Source organism: Eumetopias jubatus, unplaced genomic scaffold, assembly GCF_037043125.1.
Source record: "Eumetopias jubatus isolate StellerSeaLion01/CBP00866 unplaced genomic scaffold, mEumJub1_p1.0 scaffold_11, whole genome shotgun sequence".
NCBI classification, from domain to species: domain Eukaryota; kingdom Metazoa; phylum Chordata; class Mammalia; order Carnivora; family Otariidae; genus Eumetopias; species Eumetopias jubatus.
In genome coordinates, this window is record NW_028274817.1 from 124,130,751 (window position 1) to 124,154,102 (window position 23,352).

Genomic DNA, 23,352 nt, shown 5'->3' on the forward strand with positions numbered 1-23,352 from the left:
TTATAGGAACATCCTGTATGTCATGGTCCCCAGCTCTGTTAGGAGCAAGTTTGGCATGGAAAACAGTGTCTTTGTAAAACATAAATTGATTAAAAGGGGTTCAAATGGATCAATCAGTTAATAACAAATGAGGTAATTGCCCAAATCAGTAAACCTTAAAATCATTTGCTAGATAAAAAACCAGACTCTTTATTAAAAAAAAAAAAAGAATATAAACATCATAAAAATATTGAATGGAGAAAATGGTGTTCTGAACGCATATGTGAGAGAACTTTTTTTTCCATCCCCCCGCTTTTTTTTCCCATTTATAATGGGCTGATTTGAGTTTCTGTTTTTACACTTAATTACTAATAAATCTAACTGGCCCACGATGAACCACGCCTTCCGTTTCCAAAAGGAAGAAATAAATCAGGCTGCAGGACCGTGGGGCCCAGTGGCATTTATGAGATGAGTAGGTATGGTGTTGATGAGGACAGCCAAGGTAGAGAGGAATAAAACAGGCTCGAGAACAAAACTCAGACGGTACTTAGGTGTGAAGCTCCATCCGGAGGGCACGGTGATTTCTTTCGCTCCTGGATCCTCGTTTCCGGCTTCTGGAAAGAAAACACCAGAGGCAACGTTGGCACAACACCCTTGCATCCCATAATCATAAACTTTTGTAATTTTTTCATAGTTTTATACCATAAGGACAATTTGTGAAGTCTAACGTGATAACAACCAAAGATTGCTGATACTTCCTATCTTAAAACCCTAAAATGTTTTGGTTGTTGTTGTTAAACAGACAACACAAAACATATAGATCTCTTGCCCGCCTCCATAACAGAATAGTTCTTACGGTGTGGACCAGAAACGTGTATTCGTTTTATTGAATCTCCTTCTGTAAGTGTAGCATCCCTGCTAAACGTGGATGAGCGCTGACTGAAATGAAGTGTCAGATCCTGATTCTCACGTGTAATCAAAGGAGTTCATTTTGAGCTTCCAGAAGAAAGCAGGCAGCTTATATCTGTCCATGTATTTCAAGAATTAGAGCTACAAAATAAATTTCTTTGGGCATGATGCTATTACCAAGCATATTACTTTTACACATCGAGTTATAAGTGAAATCGGGGGTGGTCAGGTGGTAATGGAATATATTAAGGCACTGTACACAGTTTTGGAGATAAACCCTATTGGAGCATGAGCTCCTGTTAGTGGTGTCTGGAAAATGATAATCCTTCATATTGAACAGACAGAACTAAGATCCCAGTACAGTGGGTTTTCTTCTATTTCATGTGCTCTATCAGGTTATTTAGACCCGACTTTCTGCTCAGAGCAACTTGGTTTCTGGGGGGAAAAAGATGCACTGTTAAACTATTATTGTCCTCAAGAATACAAGAATAAAGTTTAGGTTGGAAGTTCAAACACAGAGAAATAAGGAAAAAATAAAAACAATAGGATTGTAAAAAGTTTTCATTGGAATAAGTGACAATATCTGTAACAGCTTATCCCCCCAAATCAAAATTGGATGCCTGCAGCTAGTGGGTTGAAATCTTCCTTGTGCTGAATTTTCGGGGTAGGAGATTATCATATAAATATCGTTTTTTCTCCAAATGCAGTATTATTATTTTGTATTGCATGCCACTTTGAACTGACCAAGGTCTCTTCTTGGCATGAAAATACAGAAGTCTGTGCTTTTCTAAAGCAAAATAAATTTGAAAACGAATAAAAAGAATAATCTTTATTACTTCTAAGGGGAGAAATTAAATCTAATCAAAAAGTAATAAAAATACTTTTTTTTTTCTCCTAAAGCATTTTTCTTGTTAGATGTGTGTGTGTGTCTGTGTGTGTGTGTGTGTCTTGGATCCATATTTTATTAGCTTCCTAGTGGAAGTAGGAATGATTTTAGGATGCTTTCCAAAAGCTTATTCTAGTGAGGAGTAGAGCAGAGTTTTAATTGAATCGTGCTCTTCTTTGAGGAAAAAAAGTCTAGCTTAGTGAAATATGCTGCTATAAATTAACAGAATTTGAAGTGGAAAGAAATAATACATATTCTGCATATATATACATATGATCTGCATGGAAATGAGCTAAGGTTTAAAAATGGATGTGCTTGTCCAATTTAAAATTAATTATGATAAAAGGGTTTGGCCTGATAGGTTTCTAAATTGCACATCATCTTATCTGGAAAGTCAGTATTGCTACCTATTGTCTTCCGGGGGTGGATGTGAGCATGTGTTGGTTCATTAATAAGCAGGCTTAGGGAGAAGACATTCTTTTATAATTTAGAAAACTTTCTTTTAGGAAGTCTGTGTTTTGTCTGAAATTGTTGGTTCTAGAACTGGGCCACTTCCTATTTTCTGAGACACGGTAAAGGAACGATGAAGTTGGTTGTGGATGACTTGATGTGGGTTTGGGGCAGGAAGAATTTCAGGTCCTGTGTTCATATTTCAGAATCCATATAGGATCTCATATATGATTATCTCAAGCTCCATGCTGCAGGAGTTATAAAAACAAATAACCTCTATACTATTTTGAAATGAAACAGACAGCGTAGAGATCATTTCTTTTCTCTAGATGTGAGATCAAATGCACAGAGAGAGAAAGATGGGGAGAGAGAGATGGAGAGAGAGAGAGACTGGAAATTGTGACTGGATTCTTCTGTTCCCCAGAAGGTAACACCAGAATTACACTCCCACAGGGCAATGGATTAGCACTGTGGGAAACTGGGGGGCGGTGGGGGAGAGTTGGCATAGACACGAACGTTGGAGCGAGTGTGCTGTTCACAATTCTTCATTGTATTCTACCACTGCATGGATGAATCATTCCCAGAGTAGACATTGGGAGTCACCGTTGACAAAGGACCATTGTCTCCAAGAGTATTAACAAGCACTGTTCTCCTGGAAAGAAAGGGAAAATGTGTATCCTCATGCTTTACTCTGATCAGAGACTACTAGATAAAAGTTTGCAATACGTAGATGCGTATATCTCAGGAGAACGGACGGGACACCCCAAGGACTCCCTCACACGGTGTTTGCCTCCTCTACGCAAAGAGTCTGTCACGAGAAACAGCGGTAACGTGCATCGGCCCGTGTGTTCCAAACCGCAGCATGCAAGTTAGTACATAATATATACAGAAACTCTGTAAGACGTTTAAGGAACCACCTTTGAAAGACTGGATTACCATTTAAAATTTAGAGCCAATGCAAATGGTGGATAGTGGTTCCAACTCTGTTTGGCCCCCTTTGGAATATCGTAAATACGGAATAATAGGTTCACTTAACTTTATGGTAGAAATCCTCTTAATTTGGGGTAGAAAACGATGCTTAATATTCAAGAGAGTATTATAATCTTGTAGCAAAAACAAGAGCTTGAGGAAAAGAAAGGATGCTTATTTTCTCATACCATGACTTGGAAACAGTCCCTTCTGTCAAATAAATCGGAAGCCCTCTGTCCTTTAGAATAATGGCTCCCCTAAGAATTCCTTAAAGGAGAAGTGCTTAAGAGGATGAAGATTTTTGCTTTGCCAATGGAATGTGCTAGCTGTGAACCTTGTAGTTTGGGAATAGAAATTCCTACGGTGAAACTGGCAATGCTCCTTCTCTCTGGTATTTTTGTGTACTCAGCCCAGATGACCATAGCTGGGTTCTATTTATTTAACGTTCAGCATACGGTAGACCCTCAACAGATTACGTCAGTTGGTTAAATTCACCAGTTCCAATGCATGATTCAAACAGCCACATGAGAATGTTAGTGAACAGGCCACTCACGTTCACTAATACACAGGCTCGTTTGTTGACACTATCCAGACGCTCTGTTCACACGTGCAAACGTCTGCGTGAACTCTACAAACTGAAGAACCACGAAAATACGCTCCATTAAATACTAAAAATATACCCGGCTTCCGTTCATCCTACATGCAGAGAACGCAATGTTTGGAACTAATTGCTGGCCCGTGGTTACTGTAATCTGATTACATTTCTTAATAAACTAAAAATTGTTGATCTTAAGGAAGGATAATTAATATCGGTTCTCTCTTGTGCTGGCAGAAACTTCTGGTAGGCTGCAGTTTCTTGCCAGTGTAAATGTCTCAAAAACGAGTCCGTGACCCACACGGACCTAACATGAGGAACCACTCAGCCGACTCGTAAAAATTATTTCAGATGTCATATAAACACAAAGAGGCAAATTGCTGGAATATAAAATTGGTTGTTAGCTTGTTCAGGGTAATTTGTAATCATTTAAAAATGCCACGTAGCTCTTGTACATAGAAGGGTTTACCTGTAAGATGCCTAGGGTTATATCAGCGTCTTCCCTGGGATAACAGTGGTGTCCAAGCGTCTGTACTGGGGCATTTGGGAGAATCAAACACGGCCGCGCTCCAGAACGGGGCAGTATCTAGAGGCATGCCTAGCGTGAACCAAAGCCACGGTGATAAGACAGCAACCTACCCCCTCAGGAAGGCGGAATCCTGTTTCGTGGATGTTTTACCTTTAACAGTGCAGGAAGACGATCTCAGGACTGCTCCCCGCTTCTGTTCTTGAGAGGCTCTCATTTTAAGTGGAAAGTGAAGACGTTTTCAGAATGGCAGCGCAATGCCGGAATGCTCTGCATGGATCTTGTGTCTAGTGGTACTTCTTCTTCCTTCTCTCTGCACACAGAGAAACTGGCTGGTGGAGCATCGAGTCTCTGCTCTATCACACAGAGACCCCGTCAACCATGGTCGTGCGCTCCACTGTGTGCGAGACGGGATAGACCTTCCTTCTCAAAGAAACATTCCAGGGAGAAGGGAGACACACGGTCTCCCCGCTGGGTTGACAAAGGGGTTCCACCCTCTGTGATCAACACAGGGAAGTCTTAGAATGTGAACGATGTTACGGAGAGACACTCAGGATCATAGACTTTTTAAAACGAAGGCAATGCACGGTATCTTGGAAGAATGGTACCACTGCACACACGGTGGTGGCTGTGCTGGGACCACTCGAGGTTGGTGATGACGAACCTTATCAGCAGCTTGGGCAGCTTTGTTCCAGATGTAGAGAGTTAATAATGTTGGACGGGGCGTCTGGTAAACCTGCTTCTGCAAAGTCCTCTGTCTTCCCGATTCTGTGTTGCTTGGGGGCTCACATGCATCCAAGAGTGCCCCTCAGAGACTTTCCCAGGGAACCCCAACACAAGCCTACTATATTGATGTCTTGATCTAAAACATTGTCTCCTTCCTTAATGGTTCTTTATATCCACTGTGTGAATTTGCTGGGACTGCCATAACCAGCGGCAGAGACTCGGTGCCTCAGACAACAGACACCTACGTATTCCTCCCAGTCCTGCAGGCTGCGATCCAGGTGGGGCGAGACCTTCCTCCTTGGCCTGTAGATGCCGTGTTCTCCCTGTGCCCTCAGGTGGTCATGCCGCTGTGCGTATCTGTGTCCTTCATAGAGGGACACCAGTGAGATTGGATTAACACCCACCCATATGACCGCAATTTACCTTAATCCCCTCTTTAAAGACCCCGGCTCCAAATACAGTCCCATTCTGAGGTCCTGGGGGTGAGGGTGCCAACATACACATTTCAGGGGGGGGTACACAATTCAGCCCATACTAGCTACGAATGACGGAAAAATCTTACTGAATTTCCACCTTCAGTTACTATTTTAATGCCTTGTCCCTGGTCGTGAAAGCACAAGACATAAAAAGGGAATTAAGGTGATATTTTAGAACAGGAACAAATATAGCTTAGGAATTTGCTGACAGTAATTTCCCATAATTGTATATGTATGCATATGCGTGTGTGTATTTTCACATACACGCACAAAATCAGCGTAAATCGTAAACTAAACAAGATGTGTCTTTTTGTCACGTTAGTGGTATATCTGTGTTTTTAAAAAATTGGTATATGTAAACATTATACCACCTCCAGGGCTCACATACCACTCACTCCCTGCTGAGAAGTTGTAAAATAATTTCAAGTTTAATGACATTTGATAGAAATACTCCAAACATATGTTGTTTAAATTGCATTGGGAAGAAGGAAAAAACACCAGACTTAATCTCATTGGAATGTCATTGACTTAAACTCCAAGTTTAGAAAACTTAATATATTAAAGCAATGTGTCTTAAAATGTTCGCAGATGTTAATAGGAAGAAAAATTCAGTAATTTGGAATGAAATGGTCTGGGAAACACCGCTGCAAGGTGTGCCCATCAGACATGCTTATTTTCTCTGATGTTTTGGGATTTATTGTCAGGTGTACACATCAAGGCCCTTCAGGGTTGGAATTTGGAGTGTAGTGTGTCCCCAGTACCTGTGCACGGCACCCTTTTTCCTCCCCATGATACACCTTCTGAAGCTAGGTTTGGTGGAGCCCATTTCAGAAATTCTTACACTGTAGATCTTGACTATTTCCCATGGCCCCCGAAATACAGGGCCTCAGAGACGAATGAAATCCATTTCACCCTCGGGCATGACTACTTTATTTGGAGATGAGGAATATAGTTGACATTCCATAACTAGCCAAGCAGGAAACAAATAATACATACCAATTTTGCGGTGTGACACAAAGAAAAAAAAAATGAATACGTGCAACATAAATTATCTCATTTGTACCGATCAAGACCAGAATTGGAATGCGTGTACATAATTGATGTACTGGAAACCACATGCATTATTCTTGCTTTGTGAGGATAAATTTAGATTTTTATTGGAGACTACAAAACATGCATATTTCCTCTGATTAATCTGAACTTCTATACCTGAAATTAGTCTAATAAAAAAAATGATCTTGGTATAGCAAATATAAACGCCTTATCTTCTGATTTCAAACATAATACTCTCCCTGCTTGCATACTGGTAAGACATTAATCAAACTGAAAAATCCATAAGAGTTTATGTCCCTCTAAATATTAACAGTGTACACTTGGTGTTTTATCTTTTAGAAATAAATTCTGTAAGTATCTACGTTCTGGTGTAGATCTGCCTGTGGGCAGTACGTTTCCTTTCGTTATAAATCTCTTCCATTTCCTGTCTACTGCATTTGACATATTTTGTATACCCAGCAAAAAGATAATTATCCACAAAGAAGAAGGGGGTATGATATTACAGAGGATTAAAAATGAAACAGCATAAACCTAAGACATAACCACATTTCTAAACATACTTTAGTCTGAAATCTATAAACTTCATTGCATACCCAGATCAGAAAAACAGTCTATAATTCTGTCCTTTGTCTTATGTGTCCTGTGCTCAGATTAAAGGGCTTGGACTAAAGAAAATGTGTCACTTCACGTCTAGAAAAGGTGTAATAAAAATCTTCTAATGAATCAATAGCATACCCTTTTTCAATGGTATTTAAAGAATACCGTGCAAGGGACTTAGCATCTTGGGTCAAAATTTGCTTTCAGCAGACGTGCCATTAGTCCTTGAACATGAAGTCCTTTCCACATCTTGGTCACTGAGAAAAAATAATCCTAAAATGTTACAGAATATTTAATTTTGGTGTGCTGATAAAACTTGTTTTTCACACCTTTTAAGCTACAAACAATAAATCTAGGGGCTCAGAGATATGAGCATGTTCTTTTTCAAGATGGTACATTGTGTGAACACAATATGATATTATATCAACTGTACTTCAATTAAAAATAAAAAGACACGACCTTGCAAGGTTTGTAAAGGGCATGCACGACCTTATTTTCCAACATCACCCAAGCCATATTTAATATGCGCATGAATGCGTAAGTGTGGACTTGGGTCTTTACAAATGCAGAGTCCATTGTCGAAGACAGCTAAGGTTTCCTCCAGAGGAATTTCAGGCGGGATTAGAATAGTATGGTTTTTATATTTTAATATTGAGTTGAACAATTTATGTGAAGATTGCTGAAAAATGTTACTTCATAACTTTGCATGGACTGTTCTGAAGACCTAAATTGCTTGACACGTCCTTTTTTCTCTCCTTCACTGGTGGCCTTGATAGACTCTCAAATTTCATTTTTCCTGCTTTTAAATCGATCATAGCTCTCAACGTTATGGCATCTGTCCTAATGCTTCCTAAATATGATTTTACCACACTGGTTTCTTATTTAAAGTCTTCATCAGATTTTACCACACTTATTTACCATACTGCATCTTTGTGTGTGTCTACATTGTGTATGTTTACTTGAGTAAAACTGCAATCATTAAATATATATATATATATATCTGTTTAGAAAACTTAATTTAAATACCCGCTGTGATCTCCGTCTCTGTCCCTGTCTCTCCAGTCTGTATGATGACACACAGCCACACTGTTCATATGGCCTTGAGAACATTAGAGTAGGGAAGACTCTTGTTTTTTCCTTTACAGTTGCGTGACTTTTATGTTTATGCAAAGAAGGTATATATTATTCTATTTTTTAAATTTTAAACAATATTTTGTTTTTTAGCGAAAGAAAGAACGTGTGCATGAGTGGAGGGTGGGAGTGGCAGAGGGAGAGGGAGACAGGCTCTCAAGCAGACTCTGTGTCGAACCCTGGAGCCCCACCCGTGGCTCCATCTCAGGACCCTAAGGTCATGACCTGAGCCGAAATCAGGGGTAGGATGCTTAACTGACTCAGCCACCGAGCTGCCCCTATATCACTTTATAATAAGTAAGAAAGGAAAGGGGAAAAGTCCATCTGAAATGTTATATGAATGCTACAGTAGGGATTATCTATAAAATATGTTTTTTTCATAAATAATTTTTTAAATTTTATTTTGCTATGTTAATGACCATACATTACAGCATAAGTTTTTGATGTAGTGTTCCATGATTCATTTTTGCATATAAGATATAAAATATATTTTTAAAAATTGTTATAATGGTCTATACCTAAGGCTCTAGGTATTTTATAAATAGCATGTCTTAACTTTAAATGAAGAACTTGGGATAACGAGGAAAACTTCATATGAATGAGCCATATTGGTAGGGGTTATAATACCATATTGTGGTTTTATTTCAAGGAAATATGAAAAAAATACATTTGCAATCAAAAACATGCGTTTTTTCATGACCTGGAAAACAGGAAGAACGGTGTTTATTTGATATTCTCGCACTCTGTGTTTCTCTCTCTGTCGTCATCTCTTCCCTGGCGCTCCTGAAACTCGCTGTAATTCCGTTACGTTTCAGCACAAGAGACTCTGAAAATATATACTGATGAGAGTAGAAAAATGAAAGATTGAGGTAAAAAGCTGCATTTACTGCCCATATCCTGCCTGTCTAGATGTAATTATGACGATAGCAGGGTTAATCTGCCTTTTGCCGCCATAGTTTTCATACCATTAAAGGACCATTAAAAGGAAGTATGTCTGTCCTGCTCGGAGTAATCAGACCCTCCACCCTCCCCCTCTGCGCGGTCACTATAGCATCCCGGCTTCTAGCGACGGACCCTCCTCCCCTCGCCCTCTGCCCGGTCACTATAGCATCTCGGCTTCTAGTGACGGACCCTCCTCCCCTCCCCCTCTGCGCGGTCACTATAGCATCCCTGCTTCTAGCGACGGACCCTCCTCCCCTCGCCCTCTGCCCGGTCACTATAGCATCCCTGCTTGTAGACACGGACCCTCCTCCCCTCGCCCTCTGCCCGGTCACTATAGCATCCCGGCTTCTAGTGACGGACCCTCCTCCCCTCCCCCTCTGCCCGGTCACTATAGCATCCCGGCTTCTAGTCACGGACCCTCCTCCCCTCGCCCTCCTCGTGGTCACTATAGCATCCCGGCTTCTAGTGACGGACCCTCCTCCCCTCCCCCTCTGCCCGGTCACTATAGCATCCCTGCTTCTAGTCACGGACCCTCCTCCCCTCCCCCTCTGCGTGGTCACTATAGCATCCCGGCTTCTAGTGACGGACCCTCCTCCCCTCCCCCTCTGCCCGGTCACTATAGCATCCCGGCTTCTAGTGACGGACCCTCCTCCCCTCGCCCTCTGCCCGGTCACTATAGCATCCCTGCTTGTAGACACGGACCCTCCTCCCCTCGCCCTCTGCGCGGTCACTATAGCATCCCTGCTTCTAGTGACGGACCCTCCTCCCCTCGCCCTCTGCCCGGTCACTATAGCATCCCTGCTTCTAGTGACGGACCCTCCTCCCCTCCCCCTCTGCCCGGTCACTATAGCATCCCTGCTTGTAGACACGGACCCTCCTCCCCTCCCCCTCTGCCCGGTCACTATAGCATCCCTGCTTGTAGACACGGACCCTCCTCCCCTCGCCCTCTGCGCGGTCACTATAGCATCCCGGCTTCTAGTCACGGACCCTCCTCCCCTCGCCCTCTGCGCGGTCACTAGAGCATCCCTGCTTCTAGTGACGGACCCTCCCCCTCCCCTCCCCCTCCTCGCGGTCACTATAGCATCCCTGCTTGTAGACACGGACCCTCCTCCCCTCCCCCTCTGTGCGGTCACTATAGCATCCCTGCTTGTAGACACGGACCCTCCTCCCCTCGCCCTCTGCCCGGTCACTATAGCATCCCTGCTTGTAGACACGGACCCTCCTCCCCTCCCCCTCTGCCCGGTCACTATAGCATCCCTGCTTGTAGACACGGACCCTCCTCCCCTCGCCCTCTGCGCGGTCACTATAGCATCCCGGCTTCTAGTCACGGACCCTCCTCCCCTCGCCCTCTGCGCGGTCACTAGAGCATCCCTGCTTCTAGTGACGGACCCTCCCCCTCCCCTCCCCCTCCTCGCGGTCACTATAGCATCCCTGCTTGTAGACACGGACCCTCCTCCCCTCCCCCTCTGTGCGGTCACTATAGCATCCCTGCTTCTAGTGACGGACCCTCCTCCCCTCCCCCTCTGCCCGGTCACTATAGCATCCCTGCTTCTAGTGACGGACCCTCCTCCCCTCCCCCTCTGCGCGGTCACTATAGCATCCCGGCTTCTAGTCACGGACCCTCCTCCCCTCCCCCTCTGTGCGGTCACTATAGCATCCCTGCTTCTAGTGACGGACCCTCCTCCCCTCCCCCTCTGCGCGGTCACTATAGCATCCCTGCTTCTAGTGACGGACCCTCCTCCCCTCCCCCTCTGTGCGGTCACTATAGCATCCCGGCTTCTAGTGACGGACCCTCCTCCCCTCCCCCTCTGCCCGGTCACTATAGCATCCCGGCTTCTAGTGACGGACCCTCCTCCCCTCCCCCTCTGCCCGGTCACTATAGCATCCCTGCTTCTAGTAACGGACCCTCCTCCCTGTTCCCTCTGCACGGTCACTATAAGATCCCTGCTTCTTTTTTTTTTTTCTTCATTTTTTGTGTTATGTTAATCACCATACATTACATCATTAGTTTTGGATGCAGTGTTCCATGATTCATTGTTTGCATAGAACATCCAGTGCTCTACCCAGAATGTGCCCTCTTTAATACCCATCACCAGGCTAACGCATCCCCCCACCCCCCTCCCCTCTAGAACCCTCAGTTTGTTTTTCAGAGTCCATCGTCTCTCATGCTTCGTCTCCCCCTCCGATTTCCCCCCCTTCATTCTTCCCCTCCTGCTATCTTCTTCTTTTTTTTTTCTTAACATATATTGCATTATTTGTTTCAAAGGAACAGATCTGTGATTCAACAGTCTTGCACAATTCACAACGTTCACCATAGCACATACCCTCCCCAATGCCTATCACCCAGCCACCCCATCCCTCCCACCCCCCACCACTCCAGCAACCCTCAGTTTGTTCCTGAGATTAAGAATTCCTCATATCAGTGAGGTCCTATGATACATGTCTTTCTCTGAGTGACTTATTTCACTCAGCATAACACCCTCCAGTTCCATCCATGTCGTTGCAAATGGCAAGATCTCATTCCTCTTGAGGGCTGCATAATATTCCAGTGTGTATATGGACCACATCTTCTTGATCCATTCATCTGTCGAGGGACATCTTGGCTCTTTCCACAGTTTGGCTATTGTGGACATTGCTGCTATAAACATTGGGGTCACATACCCCTTCGGATCCCTACATTTGTGCCCTTGGGGTATATATACCCAGTAGTGTAATTGCTGAAGATCCCTGCTTCTAATTACAGACCCTCCTCCCCGCTCTCTGTATGTGGTTCCAGCAGCATCCCCACTCCCCTGCCCTTTGTCTGCATCTGTGATCTGTGAGGGTGACTAGAATCACACAGTATAACTGTCTTCTCTCTTCTGTTGCATGAACTCCTGACCACGTCTCCTCTCTTTGCTCCTCCTGTGAACATTGCTCCCCACCATACCTCCCATGTCGAGGGCAAAAGTCTGTTAACTAGACACGTCCCTTAATTCACAAAGAAGAGTATTACAGTGGCTGGTCTGCCCTGAGATTTCAGCCTGGTGAAAACTTTGGAACCCGGCGTGAAAGCAGGTTTTCCGTGTGACCTAGGTCCTTGCTTAGGCTCTCTTATCAGATTCTTCTCATTTATAATAGATTCTTCTCTACTCTGGTAGGCTTCTTCCCGGGCGGCCAGTGCCGTTGAAAACTCATTGGTATGCAGGAGACCCAGTCAACATGCTTAGCCTCACCTCCAATAAAACTGAGCCAATATGTGGTTTTTTCTACACTTTGGAGGACAATTTATTTCTAAGTCAACTCAGAACTTGGTATTTCTCTGAATCAACTGAGTTTAGTAATTTCGTATAAATTCCAACTGCAACAATATAGTTTACATAACTATGAACAATATTTGATGTGTTTCTTTCTCTTGAATGCCAGGAGTTTCAGTTATTTAAAATTACAGGAATGCATGCAAGAACTCTCATACATTTACATAGAAACCACTTGATTATGGTATTTTTCTTGAAAATAGCCTACTTCTGTATGGTATTCAGTTGACTCGAGTTTTTTGAACTTCTCGATAGAAGAGTAATAAAGATGACCTTGGGGAATGTTTAAATAATGTTTATGAAAAATAAATCTTAAATATTAAATCTTCTTTTCACAAGTGTATAAAACTTAGGAAAATTATATGTATAGAGTAATTCTAAACCTTTTGGACAGGAATATGTATGCGTATGTATGTATTTCTGTGTATATTATGTGTGTATATATCAATACCTACTTTTCATCTATATAAGTATATACATATAAGGATAGAAATATGTACATATATTAGAACATATGTGCATTCCTGTATGTACACATGTATTGTATGCGTATATCATTTATCTGTTCTTGTATATATATATGTATATATATGTCTATGTATTGTGTCTTCTACATATTTTAAAACACATACAGATGTTTACACTTTTTTCCTTTTAATTCTTTTCAGTGTACTCACGATTTACGGAACGATGCAGAGACTCTTCCTAAATTGTTAAAGCGATTTTACGTAAATAGTCAGAAAAATGCAGAGCATTTAAGTAGAAGTGTTTTCACCCAATCACTTGAACAGAAAATGTTCCATTGTCTGACACTAGCTTGCGTAGTATCACATTCTTTTTTCACTGGAGGAAGACGGGTTTATTAGGACCATGATGCATTCTTGGAAATTAGGACCTTATGAACTAGGTAAACTCTACCTCTGAAACTAATAGAAAGAAAAGTGTTGTACACACCCACAGAAGTCTGTGTAACTCAGTTGAAAAGTCAGCACTAATACTTATTAGGCACTTGTAGGTGACAGTTGACTTTGTATGAACTTTATTTTTCTAGACTTATTACAGAATTAAAGTAGTCAGGAAATTTTATAGAAATTGAAAGGAATTTTGATTTTTCAGGAAGCTGAAATGATTGAGAAAGAGCATTTTTTTAGTACAAAGAGCACGAGAGAGAGAGAACCTATAAGAACTATTTTTTTTTAGGTTTCAGTAGAGATGTTTTACAACACATTTGTTATTATTTCCAGTCTTTAAAAGTAATTATATCTCGCAATGACTTCAGTACGAGGAGCTACGGAAAATTAGACTTGGGGCGCGAGGGGGAGGAAGCAAGGGTACTAACATTTGAAATACCAGGCACCTACTGTTTCTTTTCGGTTCTTTGTTGACTTTCTCTTTATTACGACCCTGGGGAGAGATAAAACAAACAAACAAACAAACAAAAAAACAAAACCCTGGAGATAACAAATGACAAAACAAACAAACAAACAAACAAAAAAATAACCTGTGTCTTTTATCTGGGCCATTGACAGGCTGATTCTGTGCCCTGCACAAAGGAGTATAAAGTTGAGGAGCTTTTTATTAATTTAATCCCCGAACTGCTTTCTCTACAAGCCACTTAGAGAGCACTTAGCAGAAGGAGTTAACCTGTGGTCGATGGCCAAATGAACTTTGACAGAGTCTCATTTGCTCTTGAACCAGACAAGCTGTTAATGGTTGGGGGGAGAATGCGAAGCACATGGGAACATTTGCTAATAGACACCGGAACACGTCTAAATGGGATATTTGTAATTAGATGTCTTTGGTTTGTTAGAATAGAGAGTTAATGCCTCTAGAAGCTTGACCTCAGAACGGATCAGTTAGCCTTTTACCAGAAAATATTTATTCAATTCTGACGTTTAAGGAGGAAAATATAAATTTCCCAAGACATGCTCAGAACAGCCTTCAGCAAATTAGTGTTAAAAACAAACCATTTACAGTTCATACAGTTGTGAAAATAATATAGCTGATACATGTGTAGATGATTATAACAATATCTATTCCTACAGAGTTTTTCCAAGGGGCCATCAGAAACACCAAGATGAGATTTTTGCTATGCTTGGGAGCCAGATCCAAGGTCACCCTCTTTACAAACAGCCTTTTCCCCAAGACTCTGGGAGATGTGCAGATCACATGGAAAGCACAGGGGAGTACTTGTCAGACCATCGTGTTAACTGTCATCATTTTTGCATGAGGGTGCATTCTGTAGAGGCAGCGAGGTAGCCGAGATACCCACTGTGCGAGCAACTCGGCAGGTTCTAATAAATCATTGCGCGGTCACGGCCTACGACGTGCAGAGTACTCCACATAAGCAAACATTCAGCTTCAAAAATAGTTTACCATGACTTCAATTAAAAAAAAAAAAAAAACGCTTTTTTTTTCAAATTGTAATTACCCGAAGAAGCTTCTACAAGTTTAGGAACATGGTAACTATAATTAATAGTACTGCGTGTTCAGCTGAAATTTGCTCAGAGTAGATGTTAAACTTTCTCATCACACACACACACAATGTAACTGTGCGAGGTGGCGCCTGTATTATTTGCCCTGATTGTGGTGATTATGTTACGGCGTAGATGTCTAGCAAATCATCATGTCATACCTCTTGAATACATACAGTTTTACTTGTCAGGTATACCTCCATAAAGCTGGGCGGAAGTATAAGAAAAGAGAAAGAAGCCTACCTTACAAAAAAATGAATCCCATACAGTGACTGTTAACATATCAGAGGACAGCCATGGTAATTTAGGAGTTTAAAAAAAAAAAAGTATGTATGAGGAGAAGGCTTAAATCGGGGACACGAATAACTACACAAAAACCTTGGAAAAGAAAACCGAATTTAAGCTATGGAAGAATACTTTTATTTCTATTAAAAGGTAGGGAAGATTTAAAAAGAATATTTGGGGTGGAGACCTCTGAATTATGATGAACAGATACAGGAAAGAAAACTTAAAGGATTTTTGGAAGACACATGATTCAAAGTGTTTGCACTGGGGATTTACCTTTCTCTGAGTGAAAACAAGGTTTATACAGTTGGTATTAAATGATGAGATAGAATGGTTATAAGTTTACCAGTGACGCAAGCCCTTACAATAGTTTTAAGGATTTTAAGTGATATGGTTGCTGTTTGAATGACCACATCCACCTTGGACACCATATGGTTAAAGATGGCAGGGATGCTGAGCCATGTGAAAAATATCTTCAAAAATTATTTGCAGGGACCTTCCTTGAGTTGACAATATATCTATCAAATTTTGGAGAAGAGGTGTCGGTTGCACCTGGGTTCAGTTTATCTCAATGTTGATTGATGAACTCTGAAGTGGTAAGAATGAGGTAAGAGGCAGCCAGGATGGATTTGTCATGGAATGAATGGCAGCATTTGCTATTTTAATGAGGAACCAGCTCGCAGACAAAATGAAATGGTGCTTACAAGTAACACGTGAATTCTGGCTCTGTTCACAGGGCCACAGCTAAGTCAATCAGCAAAGCTTCATTATTTGTTATTAGGTCCTGTGGTTTTGGCTACATTTCTCCTGTGACCTATTGCGTCCTACCTTTAGGCTCTTGGTTTCAAATGATGGGGGTGCACAACCTCAACCAAGACCTCAGAGATAGGAACCGTGCAAGGTACACATGTTTCTATAGACTTTGCCAGCAAAGTGTATCCAGGGAATAAAACAGCACATAGATACCTGAGTCAGATTCTGGATTTTTTTTTTAAAGTACTTTGCATTTGATGTGGATCATACGCTAATTAAATCGTGCATAATGCTAAACTTTAAAATGTTGCTATGGATTTCCATTTGAAGAAGACCACTCCAGCCGAAAGAATGATGTTCAGACAATGGGCATAGGTTGAGAAACGGAAATTCAGAGCAGGAATCCCAGACCATTAATAAGGCGCCACTGACAGTGACAGAGAAGAAAATCCTATTCTGTTCCGATGAATACTTTAAACGTTCTTGTTTCCCTTGCAAATAAATAAATAAATAAATGCTTTGAAATATTCAGTCTCATTGAGAAAAACCTGATTAAGCAAAGAACCCACAACACCATTCCTCACCTTGAGAAATGTGTAGTCTGTGTAGGACAGAAACTAGAAAAATCTACACGTAAGATACCACAAGAGACATGAAGAATGCATTGCTCACGGCACGGAAGAACATGGTGCCGACAGGCAAAGGGTAAATGAGGTATTCAGTCCACTCAAGCAGGATGGATAGTTTGTACGCAGGTGGAAGTGTGGTGTGACCTACAGAACGAGGTCCAGAAGATAGGTTGGCATCAGTGTTTCTGAATTTGAGGGCAAGAACCTTATACAGGTTTGTTCTTTATTGCCTGAGGGGAAATGATGCAATAGACCATGCTCATCTGGTTTCCCCAAAGAACGAAATGTCACAACGTGTGCTGTATCGGTAAGCCTACGGGTGTGTGTGTTGTATGGATATTTATTCGATTCGGTGTAGCGAAGGCATGGCGTTTAATTGGAGAGGCGGTATAGCCTGAGGACGTCAGACTCTCGAAGTGACAAGTACAATGTATGTTGCTCTTTCTGCCCTCTCTTTAGCGACTCACTGGAAATAGCATGATACTCTGTATATGATACCTGATAAATTTAGGATGTGTTGTAAACCATATTCCATATATAATGCTATCAATAACTATTATCTGAACAGCTGTGTAATACATGAATGGAAAATACATTTAAATATTTATTTACGGGGTGCCTGGTGGCTCAGTCGGTAAAGCATCTGCCTTCGGGTCAGGTCATGATCTCAGGGTCCTGGGATCGAGTCCCGCATCGGGCTCCCTGCTCCGCGGGAAGCCTGCTTCTCCCTCTCCCACTCCCTCTGCGTGTGTTCCCTCTCTCGCTGTGTCTCTCTCTGTCAAATAAATAAATAAAACCTTTAAAATAAATAAATATTTATTTACAAGTTGCATGAAGCATATAAACCCGCACAGGTGTATTTGTTTATTTAAATGAATTTAATTGTTTGCTGCTCCTAATTACACAGAATTAACTAAACATTAGGTATATATAAGTACGATCATATACTGTTATTACATTAAGTACTGATTGAATATATACAACTGTGTACACATTTATGACATATTATTTACAAGTATGTATTGCAATTTGTATATAAATTAATTTAAATATCTATAAATAATTGCTTATACCATCAAATTGTACTATATTACATGGTATATTTTATCTATCTATTTATTTATTTTTAGGGACAGAGAAAAAGAAAGCAGGGGGAGTAGGGGCAGAGGGAGACAGAGCATCCCAAGCAGACTCGGCGCTCAGCGTGGAGCCCGACACGGGGCTCAATCTCATGACCCTGAGATCACGACCTGAGCTGAAATCAAGTCAGACACTTAACGGCACGGAGCCACCCAGGCTCCCCTTCCATGGTATATTGAATACACATTATCATGTATAAACCTAGAGATTTATTTAATACTCATTGTGATGTATATTTAATTTATTAATGTATCTAATACTCATGATCGGGTATGAATCTAGAGAGAGCATATGTAATACGTCAGATGTGTTTAGATAAACAGGATATTTGAGATAAAATTATATCAAACATGCGATCTATTCATTGATAAGCATAATTGTAACTGTTACTGACAGGCTCATCACATAAGTCCATACGTATTTATATACAATATAGGGAAGTGTAAGTATCAATAGTTACATAATACACACAGACACGTGTGTACGTATGTTCCCGAGGAAGTCAGCTGTGACCGATGAGACTTAGCAAGTGGGATTGGCCAGAATGTGCGCACCCAGAACCTGAATATAATGAGTCAGGCCTTCAAGAACACAGGCGGTTGCTGACTAATGTAATAGCGCCTCTGGCGGGAGAACTACGAGAGGCCTCATGAGCACAGGAGTCATGGTCGTATAGTCCATGCGATGTCCCAGCGCATTGGAGCGGGCCAGAGGGACTCACAAGGACATTCAGGACTAATCCCCAAGGACAGCTGGGAAGACTCGGTAGTGTGGGGTCTGGACAAAGAGGAATACGGGTGTCCATAATGATGAGGACCCACAGAAGGCAGGCAGGTCACAGGATGCAGTAGTACACACACACCCTTTGTGCCCCACAGTATCTTCGATTCTGAGTCCTAGAAGACCTCCTCAAACCCGTATACTGGAAGAGAATCCCTATGCAGGGGTGGAACACACTTCCCAATGTCTCTCAGTGATTTATCTGCCCCTTCTCCACGGAGAAGAATTTCAGAGTTGGGAGATGTGGGGCCACCAACCGCTCTCTGAGCATTTGAATATGTTTTCGAATTCAAAATATTCTGCATTTCAAGTCATGAATAGACCCCAGAAAAATCAACACGGTTTTTCTTTGCAAAACTCAGTAGCACAATACAATGACAGAAATGGCAAATGTTCTGCAGAATCCTTTTTGCCAAGGACGTATCGTTACAGTATCGACGATGACATTTTTCACATCGTTATAGTATCAACGACGACATTTTTCACAACATGGTAACTGTTTCTGCAGAATGACATAGTAGCAAGTGTAAGAAAGTCTGAATCCTTTGTGCTGGGAAGGAATCCCTCCTTCATAAATCACGAGTTAGTCAGTCTTTAAAGTGCACCACGTGTGTTTGCTGTGCATGATTTTCATTTCAGACGTTTGATTTCCACCAACCACGGAATTGTCCCCATAGTTTTTAATCCAAAACCGAGACAACTGGCACACACTCACAAAAACTACTTTACTCATAGGTACTCAAGGAATTACAGTCCTGTTCACTAAAGAGAATTTAGTAAGGAGTTTTGATCCCCCTCATGTGTACGGGCGATTTGAAACCATTTGACACTTTAATAGATCACGATTTAATAATGTTAGTTTGAAGCCGAATTTCAGTGAACACTAGGAAATATAATGTAAGTGGTATACATATATGACATATAATTACAGCTCACCTAAAAATTGCAAGTAGTTCCTTGACTCCTTTGATTTGCAGGACTGTCCCAGCAACACTAACATTATTACTGGTAAATGAAATGTAAGGATCTGGGAAATGAGTGGGTATCAATAGCGTTCTATGTTTGCGTAAGTGCTTTTAATGAAGTATTAATCAGTGATGCCAGGTTTGTAATTACAAACTTCTCTGGACTTTCAGTCTGTCAAGTGACATAAGTAAATCCCATGTGGGTACACATTATGCAGTGTATCTAAATGTATATATATTTGGAAACATTTTCTTGCAGAGTATATGGAGAGGTTAGTGTTCTGCAGAATATTTTAAAAGAGCATTTACATAAGTGCCTCCTCAGGGCCATGAAGGGATGTTTCTGTGGAGATACCCCAATCCACACATATTTAGTTACCACCTGCCTTGTTATTGAGCCTGGTTGCAGCTATGGAGATATAATTACCGTTTTTGAGAAATTTCCCCACCAGCAAGAAGAATACAGTCACAAACTCTCTAAAATGAAGGGTACACGGTGCGTCTCCTTACAGACTAATCTACAAAGTCCCGTCACATTGCTTATCACCTTCATTCTATGTGTGTTGCTTTCCTTGTTACTTTTCTTTTCAAGATTTTTATTGTATTTATTTGAAAGAGAGAGAGCACAAGCAGGGGAAACCACAGAGGGAGAGGGAGAGGGAGACTCCCAGCAGAGCAGGGCTCCATCCCAGGACCCTGAGATCATGACCTGAGCTGAAGGCAGACACTTGACCGACGGAGCCACACAGGCGCCCCTGTTTTCCTTATTTCTAAAAGGAGATTGAGAAAGTTCATTTTTTAAGCCTCCCGTGCCAATACATGGGTTCCTTATTCTGAAGCTCAGTATACCCATCCTTTCTGTCTTGTCTCTTTTGCAACTCTGTGTATGGACCTCTTAACATGAGTTTTCCAAGCATACGTTTTTGCATTTGTCACTAAAAATTGTCTGCTGTGTAACCCAGATACAAAATGGGGTCCTCGGCTTGATTCCTTCATGGTGGATCCCGTGCCAGCTATAGATCTTGTTGCTGCGGAGTCTCCTGCTCCGGAGGGTGGCTCTCAAGTCCTGGAGGTCTTGCTTGCTTTCTCCCCTGGGCATCCTGCAAGCTTCTCTGGATTGGCGCCAGTTCTGAGAAGGGCTACTCTCCGGCGGTGGCCAGTAGGCGTCAGGTCATAGGTACTCAGCAAATTTTGTTTCTGACAATGCTGACCTGGGGCATTGGAACCAATCTCCCGATTCCCCACATGTGGGTGTATTGCAGGCTGGGACAAGAAGCGCCCTCTGCATTTCTCATAAACCCAGGCTATCCACCTGCCTCCCGGCAATGGCAGGGTAAACGTTCCTCTGACTTTCTCAACTGCATTATCCATCTCTCTCTGAGTCACACGGTGAGGGCCCTGAACGGATCAGCCCTTGGACTTTTTCTTTTCAGTTGGGCCCTCATCTTTTGTTCCACGTAAATCCTTTCAACAAGCAGTATGTGAGTGCAACGTCTGTTTTCCACACCCCCCAAACTCGCATAAAGACCGCGTGCAAACACCTTCTGGGTCTTCGTCCCTAGAGACACTCTGGGCACACGTAAGCCCTCAGTTTAGATGAATTTCTGGGATATTAACATGCACACTCGAGGATTGTGGTTTAAGAGAGGACAGGGTTTAGAGAACCGACGCTAGAAGAGATGATCCGATGGGCAGGATGGCGCAGGATCTGGCCGATCTCTTGGTGCATATCACAGCAATTGGTGGCTCTTCTAGATACCTCTTGTACGTGGAATCATGCAGAATCCATCCTTCTGTGACTGGAGCATCATGTCCTTAAGCTTCATCCATGTCTTCATGTGTAGAAACATCTCCTTCTTTTTTAAGGCTGATTGATACACCATCGTGTGCATACGCAACTTTCCTTGATCCTCCTGCAAGGCACACTCGCGTTGTTAGCACATCTTGGCTATTGTGAGTCATGCTGCACTGGACACAGATCTCCTAGAGACCCTGATTCCAGTACAACGGTGGTTGTCAGGGACCAGGCAGAGGGGGAGACAGAAACAGGTACTACCTGCTGCTGTTGAGCAGGTGTGTAGCCTGCACCATGCAAATCTGCTCTACAAGTCCGTGTGTACAGTTACCAAGAGTGTGCACTTGAACATTCAACAGGAGGGCAGATCTCACGGAAGCGGTTCTTACCAGCAATGACTCGGTTCGAGTAGCTTGTTCACCCATATCACGTGTTCCCCAACAGATTTGGGGAGTTGGCAGTTCCCAGTTAAGAAAGATCTTTACAAAATAAAACCGCCTAATTGTCTGGCTCATCCTTCCTTGCATTGCTGTCAAAAATCCAGAGAAAGGAGAAAAAATAAGAGAAAGGATCTACAGATGGTTTTTTAAACAAGGGTGATGATATATATATATGAATATAATATACTATATGATATATGTATGAACATAATATAGGAGCAGGAGAAACCAAAACAGAAGTGAAGTTGTAGTTTGGGTGATAAGAACACAGAACCGGTTTTCATGTAATGAAATGATGAGGCAGCAAAACGTCAGACATACATCTTATTTATTTATGTTTTCTGTATTTTCTGCTTCTGCGTATTTTTCACCTTTTAAAATTTCTTATGTGTGGTAAGGATTGCTACCTCCCATTGCACACATTCAAATTTTTTCTATCAACTCTTTAGACACCTGGCTATTTCAGCCATGAAATATACACAAAATAATTTCATCTTCTCTATACCAATGACGGAAAGATTGAATTAATAGCCTCACTGCGTTTATTAAAGTGCCAAATACATATAAAACGTGTTTTATATTCTTAAGATTATCATAAGCTTTAAAAATAATCAAGTGATTCCTCCCGTGTTTTACCCAAAAATGCAGCTTCTAGTGTAATAGCACTATACGTGATGAAAGGGGGAAAAAACATGACTCGTTACTTAGATTACGGGAAAATTTAGTGTGGCTTTAAGTTCTTCTATTTTATGTCACAGGATCGAATGAAATAACTATGCTGGGATATGTTCTTAGTGACTCAGAGTAAATAAGATCATAGGACTGTAATGGTCACGTCCTTCACCCTTCTGAAAAGGAAAAAGAAAGCATGAGTCTTTGGAAGATTACGGGACTTGTGCCAGGAGCATTAGTCCTTGCAATTCACAGTAGAAATTGGACGGGAATGCCACCATGCAGATGCCTGTTTGAAGCCCTTCCCAGTCTGCGCCATGCATTCACCGCCGGCAGTAACACAATAGCGCTCGGCCTCCTATGCGGTTACCTCGCGCCCCTTTCCAGACCGCGCATCCCGGTCCCCGGAAAACAAAGCCGATCCAAGTTCATGGTCAGATACAACCATGAAAATGTCATTAGGTTACACCAATCAACACGTCATGCCCTGTATCATCCTCCGGAACCTTTAGAATAAGTCTGATGTTGGTGTCAATATCGCACAGATTGGAGAAAAATGCCATTCAAAGCACAAGTGGCTTGTTCTAATTCACTCTTCTCCCAGATTTGAAACTCAGTTTTACACAGAAATCAGAGCCAAAAATAATTGACCGCATGAAAAACCACTGGGGCAGGGAGAGAGCAAGAATCGTACAAAAGAGCAAGAACAAGAAAATCATCCCTTTCTAGACAAGATCCTTTTTGCAACTGCAAAAGGCCAATCTAGTCCCTCACTTATTTTCAAGCATGTTCCTGTTGTACAATTTTATAGGTTTTTCTGTTGCTGTTTCTTTTCTCTCTGTCTCTTTCTCCCTCCCTCCCTCCCTCCCTCCCTTTGGCTTTGT

General features: G+C 42.0%; 1 protein-coding gene across 1 annotated transcript in view; it reads right to left on the reverse strand.

The window, feature by feature from the left end:
* Positions 1–408: 408 nt before the first annotated feature.
* Positions 409–23,352, reverse strand: part of LOC114218058 (odorant-binding protein-like) — a 58,163-nt gene continuing 35,219 nt past the window's right edge. The window contains 1 exon segment of the mRNA XM_088028583.1: positions 409–593. Within this exon segment, the coding sequence (XP_087884709.1) occupies positions 409–593 (185 nt within the window).